This window comes from Megalops cyprinoides, chromosome 16 (genome assembly GCF_013368585.1).
Source record: "Megalops cyprinoides isolate fMegCyp1 chromosome 16, fMegCyp1.pri, whole genome shotgun sequence".
NCBI classification, from domain to species: Eukaryota; Metazoa; Chordata; class Actinopteri; order Elopiformes; family Megalopidae; genus Megalops; species Megalops cyprinoides.
Window position 1 is genome coordinate 7,735,058 of NC_050598.1, and position 8,397 is coordinate 7,743,454.

At 50.2% G+C, this 8,397-nt stretch overlaps 1 protein-coding gene across 2 annotated transcripts in view; it reads right to left on the reverse strand.

Moving 5' to 3' along the window:
• The window catches only part of nhsl2 (NHS-like 2), a 62,422-nt gene extending 54,844 nt beyond the window's left edge, over positions 1-7,578 (reverse strand). For both annotated transcript variants that reach the window (XM_036548329.1, XM_036548328.1), the window contains exon 1: positions 7,014-7,578. In XM_036548329.1, coding sequence (XP_036404222.1) covers positions 7,014-7,290 — 277 coding nt within the window. In that variant the 5' untranslated portion in view covers positions 7,291-7,578. The remainder of the gene's footprint in view (positions 1-7,013) is intronic.
• Positions 7,579-8,397: the final 819 nt, after the last annotated feature.

Consider the following 8,397-nt stretch of genomic DNA (forward strand, 5'->3'; position numbering starts at 1 on the left):
TTACCTCTGAAGAGAGGCGTGGAGCTGGGCGCGCCGGTCCCCCTCTCCTCCTCCTCCTCCTCCTCCTGCCGTCCCCTCGCCGCTCTCCTCCGCCTCCAACGCATCAGGCTCTCGCTCCGCGCTCGCAGCCCCGGACGTGACGCCTCCTCTCCTCTCCCCTTGTTTTTTTGTGTGTTTTTGTTTTCCCCTCTCCCTCCTCCGAGAGGGTTTCGTCAGTCGGGGGCGCAGCTCTCCGGGCTCCGCTGCGGCTCCTCACACCCACACCCGTTTATAAAAAGACGACGAGGCGAGGCGAAGCGAGGCGGGCCACCTCTCTCTCCCTCCCCGTCGCTGCGTCTCTGCCGGCACTGCGGATTCTGCAGCGTCAGGGCTCGCGCTGCTGGAGTCCGGAGCGGGAGCAGGAGCGCTGCTCCAAAACCTGCAGGGTCGCGGGTGCACACCGTGCCCCGGCTACATCTGCCCCGCCGCGGAACACGAAGATGCACACTCGTGCGGGTGCTCACATCGATCGGTAGAATGAGGATTTTTTTTGGTGTGGGGGGGTATCTCACGTTCTCCTGTGCAGTCGTGCACGTGCGTAACACAAACACACACACACACACACACACACACACACCTTAATATTGCTACCTGACACAAACACACAATCATTCCCACATACACCCAAACACACACACAAACACGCATGCACACACACGCACGCACACACACGCACACACACACACACACACACACACACTATATCTCGGACACTCACACCATCACATGGACAGATTCAGATGCAAACGCTCACATGCTGCTACATAAACACACTGTAACCCCCTTGTGATGATTCACTAACAATGATTATCTTATGATTTGTTACTGATAATTCTAGGCCCAGTGTTCTGAGCACAAAAACATAAATCAGGTCCCATTTCAATTGCGACGCTGATGTTGCCTATTCCCAGAACATTATCAGAGAGGGAGGGTAAGATACTAGACGCTGTTTTATTTGAGCCTTTTGCATGTAATGCTTTGAGCTGCTGCAGTAATGTCTCCAGGTCTGAACATTTGAGTCCCGTGGGTGAGAGAACCACACAACACTCCTCACAAACTTACAGCAATACATTCCTATGTGTAGCTGCGTGTGTGCCCAATGTTGCCTATAAACACAGGGGGACACAGGAATTATGGCACTGAGATATCCTACACTTGAATCCTTTTGCATGAGTGTGAAATGTTTCACTGTGAATTCAAATAAAGCACTGAAATGTACGTGTGAACGTTTGTGCACACACGCATGTAAGCAAGTCAGAGCCACAGTCATGCAGCTGTGGCAAAACATTTTCACAGTTCTTCTGTCGAAACGTGAAATTTTTGCACACCCAAGCATACAACAGAAACTCCTACCATTAAACCTCTCACACGTTATCAAAACAACACAGCGTGTGCCCTGACAAATAAAACCATGGAAACAACTGCTCTATGCGGCGTTTTTCCATCCAATGAGGCATGGCTACCGACAGAACATTCCCCCCAGGAAAACCTACGTTAACGTAAGACAGCGGAGGGTTTATGAGGTGGGGGGCGGAGGGGGCGGCTGAGGCGACATTTAATGCACTGTAAAACACAGAGAGTGTTCCGGAAACTCGGCGAACAGCGCAGCCGGGCCACGTGCAGCATTCAAAAGGAACAGCGGGAGAGCGGCCGACTACAAGTCAACGTGCGCGGGAGGGGATGCAGTTGGCTCCGAGGTGGAGAAACAAGGCCCGCACTGTGGTTTCCTCCCTACCCCGCCGTACTGGCCTGCCTTCGCATCCCGGGCCATCCCGGGCCACCTAATTAAAAAGCCAGCATGTGCGCTGCAACCTTGTTAGTATGTTTATTTTTTTCCAGCGACTCATATCACCTGGCTGGGTGAGGTGTGCCATTGCTGCCAACAGCTTTTTTCTTTTCCTCCCGCCCCCCCAGCACCCCGCTTTCTGGAACTGGGTTCCCCCCGTCGGCTTCCCAGCGTCCTTTGCAACCCCTCTCTCCTCTCTCGAACCCCTTCCATCTGGAAACAATCTTCCACCTATTATGGCGCTGGCTGGCTGGTCTGTTTGTTGATCTTAACAAGGGGCCATTCTTCAGTGATAGAATTTCCTTGCCAATTAGCAACCTACGATCAAACACACACACACACACAGACACACACACACACACAGGATTGGGGAGCCAAACAGCACTGTGAAGTATCACAGCACATGGTGCAAGTAACTTGGTGGCAAATTGTTATTTTCTCTCTCTTTTGTCTTCTAGCTATGGGAGAATGTAGCTGAGCTCTTTTCTGGTTACATGTGTGTGGGAATAACTGCCTCACATGTTTGCTTTGGCTTCCCGCCACATGCAGGCAGACACACGCGGCAATAGGATGGAGAGGGGCGGGGCCAGCGTGCACCACTCTTTGGGGTCAGCGCCCACCTTCTTCTGGTACTTGGACTCACAGTGTCCATGGCAACGGCAGCCAGGGAGGAGGCGGGACAGTTTGGGAGGGGGATGGCCGCTGGCGCCACAGCATGCCTCTCCCACACAGTTGCCCTGCACTTCTGCCTCCTTGAAGGAGTCTGGAGCCAAAAAACGCCAAAGAGTCACTGCGGAGGCGTAGGAGGGGCCTGGCTGGAGGAGGGGAGGGGAGGGGATGGGAGGGCCAGGCAGGGGTGGAGGAGTGAAGGAGTATCCTAAGTTCGCAGCTGTCACAACACTGTCAAACAGCTGCGTGCTGTCGCTACAGCAACGCCCTCCTCCGGCCTGCACGTAGCCACCTCGATGAGCCGGGAGCTTGTGCGCACCTCGCTACTGGAGCCTCCCACCTCTCTCCTCTGGAGCTGCGTTTAGCCCCATCCAGGCATCACGGCAGCAGCTTTCCACCCAACGTGCTGTGTGATGTGCGCACCCACGAAGTGAGATCACATGTATGGAAAATGAGAGGAAGGCAGCATAGAAACGCCTACACAAACATAAACATAAACCTAAACTTCTGACAAGGCCTCCCATCCCCGAAGAAGTGTTCAAGAGAGACAGAATATTTGACTACTGCTATGATGTACGTTGCTCTCCCCACAGAACATGCCAGACTTGAACCTTGCTACCTGTTACTCGTTAATGTAGCAAGATCTTGAGAGCCTGTGGGATGGGCCTCTTTGGGAAAAAGTATTCGGCTAGCCTGTCGCACATTCAAGGGCTGTGACACCCGCCCCCCCCCCCCAACCCAGCCACTGCAACAGCAGCCCCCGGCATCCCACAAGCGAGGTGGACCACAAACTCACTGCACCAGCCTTGCCCCTCACCCCAAAAAAAGAGGGGACTAGGGAGGGAAGACTCAGGGAAAGCAGAGAGGGGGAGAGAGAGCGCACGCCTTACACATGCGCGCCTGCCGCATGACGTAAAGCCTGGAAAGATATGTGTCAACAATTACAGTGTGTATTGGAAAGCTAGCACGGCCCAGAGGAAGCCGGGCTCCTCCTCCCTCAACCCGAGGAGCCAGGGTCAGAGTAAACACTGGAAATGGATGCCTCTGCGCGAGAGAGAGAGGGAGAGGGGGAGAGAGAGAGAGAGAAAGCCCGCCAGCGCGCTCGGAGCTGGGCCAGCGGGAACTGGCCAGAGCTGCGGGAGGACTGCAGCCACGCAAAAAAACACGCTCGGCTTTACCACCGGTGGGAGACCTGCAGCTGCGGCCAAGCACAGCTGCGCTGCTGACCGCTGCAGAACTCCGGCCTCTGGACGGGAAAGTTTGAGCACCGCTCTGTATGCTCTGAGATTGAAATGTGCAGTGGACAGCCGGTCCTCATCAGCAGCTTGGGAGTTGTAAATCCATACACGCTGTTAAGACGAATGCGGGACAGTATTTCACCTGGAGCTGCACACAGAAACACCCCAAAGCTGATAGCCTGCAGAAGAAATCTGAGGCTAGGCAATTTTAGGGTGTAACATGTCATCTGGATAGCAGAGCAGAATCCTGACATGTAAATTCTGCTCTACTGAGGTTTCCAGCCTCGCTTTCCAGCGGAGGTCTCCCAGCACGAGAAAACAGTCTCAAGCACGACAGCAGCTTGACTTGTTGCACAACCACTGCGTTCGTGGCAGAGCGACAAAATGGTGTCTTTGATTCATGTTTTGTTGAAGATCAGGGGCAAACAAATCTATGGTTTCTACAACAATACAGAGTCTACTCGCTTCAGCCCCTCCCCCATAACTCTGCACCAATAAAAACAGAGGATTCAAGGCGGTTCCCGCGCAACGAGAATGACAACAGGCAGCCAACCAAACCTTAAGATCCATATCCCGCTGACTACCCTTCCTTCTCCTGGAGATGAAGGGTGGGGCAGGAGGGGGCTTCTTCTGGCAGTCCTCACATCTGGACCATCGCCATGACAACCAGGGAGGATCCAAGAGAGAATTCAGAGTGGAAAAGAAGTAAATGACTTTCAAAAAAAAGTGAAAAAAAGTTGTGCATCTCTAGAGAAAGGAAAGGCCAAAAGCCAAGCAAGGAAGCTGTTAGTAGTTTCTGCAGCACTTCACCTGGATTTATCTGTCCCCCCAGATTCCCCTTCCGTGCTCACCCCTGACACCCTCTCTGCAAGTGCAATTAATCCTGAGGCTGAAGGCCCCGCGAAGACGCGCGGCTCCACCTCGCACAGATAGCGAATCCAGGCATCCACAGCACTGGGCTCTGAGCAAAAAACAGGCTGCCACACTGACACCGAAACAGGAGCACACAAGGACACAAGGGTTAGGCTCACGTTAAACACACAGAAACCCAGCGTTCAAGTACCGTGCTTACAAACAAAGACGAAGCAACTCCAGCGCACACCCCACAGAATGGGCATGCTTTGTGTGGCTATGTGTTACTTTGCGCTCCCTGTAAAACTGACACATAACGCGAGCCCTTGTGGTATTTCGGGCTGTCTCAAATCATGCGCCCAATATAGCCTTTTTGACAGAGAATTTTCCCAGTGGGTGAGAAGCTGCTGTCCGCGGCGTGGGAAAGGCAGGGTGGTGTCAGGCCAAGGGGGGGGGGGGGGGGGTAGGGGGACTGATCCGGGCTCCGGCACGCCCGGCCGAGTCTTGTGACTCAGCCCCTCTCTCTCTCCCTCTCTGACTTTCGCATGAACCCTGTGCCTCAAGCCGGCAGCCAAGAAGGGGCTGAGAATGCTGCGAGAAGCCCTCGAGCTGTCGCTCAGCTCTGACAGGCAGCTACCGGGGGCAGGCCCGCCCCTTTCGCCACAAGGGCTCTGGGAGAGTGGGGGCGTCGTGGGCTGGCGGCCCCGACTCGTCATGATCGTTTGGGGATCTCCCCCCGGAGACAGGAAGGGAGAAAAAGCAGGCTTCACCCTCCTCGCTGACTGTGGGGCTGAGCTTGCTGCTTGTGTTTGTGTTGAGATTTACAGTGAGGAGATAAGATCGCGCATCCCGATCTGTCACACCACTGGCCGGCTGTGCGCAGCTCAGCCGCTGTTACATCCCGGAGGTCGATAAGGAAAAGGAAGCTGGCAGAGAAAACATTCTGGATCATTTCAATTTGCAGGATTGTTCCACAACAAAAGTTACCTCAGTCCAATATGAGGAACATTACAAGAGTGTTAAAGGCTGCATATGTCAGTCATAGTATTAACATTACAAAATGACTGATCTATAAGGGTATTAGAATGCTGTCTTGAGTGTTTAGCACTATGTAGACTGGTTTTGGTTTTAAAATACAGGAAGATCAACACTTTCTGAGGTCCACAATTTAATGCTCAATGCAATGTGTTCTTTGTGAAAATATGAATGATGCAATTAATGCATTAATGGCTTCTCATTACAAATATATTCTTGAAAGTTGTGGAAAACAGGAGCAGAATGTTAAGTGATCTTCATTCGTGCTTTTCGGTGATTAAATGTTGCGCATTGTCTTCATGAATTGCGAACACCCACGCGCACCCGCGGCATCCAAGCGCTCCATTTGCCCTTTTCAGAAAGTACATGCGCACAACAAGATCATCCCTCTGGAGAAATGTTGTAACCGTGGTTTTTATTATTTGATTATGGCTGATTACATTAGCATGAAGTTTGTAATTGTATTACAAATAGTTTTCACAGGCATGGTAAATTCAGTAGCAACCTGATATTGAAGCTCAATTTGTGTGTCTTCGACCGTGCAGAGGATCTTATTATTTGGCAAGCGATCAACTTGTGACTATACTTAGAGACAGTTCTTATAAACGGGTCAATGTTTTGAAAAGGCGCACTCCTGCAACAGCTCAGCTGTTTAAATAACAGCGGACTGCTCACTGGATTTCATTCCTATAAGGAAATTCAAGGACTTTTAACGGCGAAATATTTGTTTTCACATTAAGCATCAGTCTTTCCTTTCTTCTCAGAAACGATGCCAGGTTGTGCTTCGCTTCTGATATAGTGAATTATGTGGTAAACCATGATGTGATTGTTTTGCTGTGCCATCTCACTGGACTTGATTTTAATTAACAGGAGCATGTGTAACTCGCCCTCAATACGCTATTCAGGGTTTGTTTATGTGACGTAAACGTGCAATCAACATTTGCTGCCTATACCGTCCGTGGATGGAGCTGCCAGTGGCCGGTCAATTAAAAGTACTAACGGTGCAAATTTAAAAAGTTTCCGTTCGAGTGCAATTGCAGCTAACTGCAGAAAATCCCAATTCCCTCTATTTCGTGCAATGCATATGTATATGACAACTAAACGCAAAAGTGTGACCAAACGCGTACGAAAAATACCGAAGGGAAACAGCTTGCAGGTTCTGAAGAGTACACAAGCTAGCTAGTTAGCTATCCATACATCCTGCATGACATTTTATATCCACACCCACTGTCAAATGGTGTATTCAACACTGTCGCCGTTTTCAAAACGGCAACCAAACAAACCAAACTTGAGGAAAAATTGCAACCATATAATTCACGACCAAGTGTTACAAGGTTAAAAGTATACGCCTCAGTGCAACTCTTGCGCTCTTGACAACAACTGAAATCTCTTACTTTTCGGAGGTGGCTTGGTGGCCAGCGCAGAGAGGTGTTTCTGCAGACTGATGACTTTATTCTCCAGCGTTCCGGACCGGTGACAAATGGACACAAGCTCCCCTTCCAGCTCTTCCAAGATGCTAACCGACTGCCTGGATAAATCCGAAAGCTGCCGAAGTACGGAACACAGGGTGAAGCCGCATACATCCACCAAGTCGCCGAAAATTGCTCCCTGCCTCTTCGTGTCACCTTTGCAGACATCTTTAGGGGCTATAGTCCTCTTGCAGAAAGGCATTTTATTTCTCCTTTTTCCCGCTTTCCCTCCCGAAGTACTCTCACCGCACAACGCGAGTACTCCGGGCAACAAGCTCTTGCCGGAGAACCGTGCTAAGAGTTGCTGCGATTACTGTACTGTATTTTCATTTTTTTTTTCTTTTGCATTACAATTGACTGTCCACTGCGCGGAGCTCTCTTCCAGGCTACATTCCATCCAAATCTAAACCTGTAAGAGAGGTTTCAGATCTCCCTGTCTTCCGACAGCGGCATGGTGGGATGCCAGACTTTGAACGTGACATTGACTTTGAGCGGTTTGTGAGAAGAGTTTGGAGCTGTCGGTGCTGCTGAGCGCAGCGCAAATCGCTTTGAGACAATCAAGCGGGGTGTAACCCACTTCTGCTTGCTCTTGTGCAATGTCTCATCCCATATGTAACCAAAGCTGTAATACAATTAAATAAATATGCATTTAATTAGACCACAGCAGGTGTCGATTGTTATTATTACGGTTATTATTATTAATAATAACATTAATATTAATAATATTATTAGGGGAACCTATACAGAAGACAAAATACAGAATACATATAGAAAATTTAAAAGAAGGCTTATTTAGGTTTTAATATAAGTTTATTCTTAATTCATTCGTTTTATGTTATGGTTCTACAATAAACAGCACCTCTTGCTTTATCTGAGGATGCCTAGGTTTAATCAACTACAGTCACATTCTTCACATCTGAAAGAACCTGGTACTCTTACAGCTGAACAGAAACAGAACAGAAAACTAACATGTAAAAACCCTCTAAAGAATAAGAATAAGTGTAAGAGAAGGCCATTTTAACAGCTGCACTGACCGGCCAGCCAGCCAGTGCAATTCCGATGTCGAAACACATCCAGGTTTTGCAACGCTCTGCTCTATTCTTCTTCGAATATTACCAAAAAAAAACGCCCCCCACACATCTGGCTTCCCCCACCCAAAGAGGAATCTGGGCCAGCTTGGATGTTTTCGTAAGCCACTCCGCCCAGCGTGATTCTCCAGTGGCCGGGAGAAGGCTGTACGGAGAGAGGCTGGAGCAGGACATCACCGCGCAGGCTAATCTTATCAGGGACTGCGCTCTCTCCGCAGCAG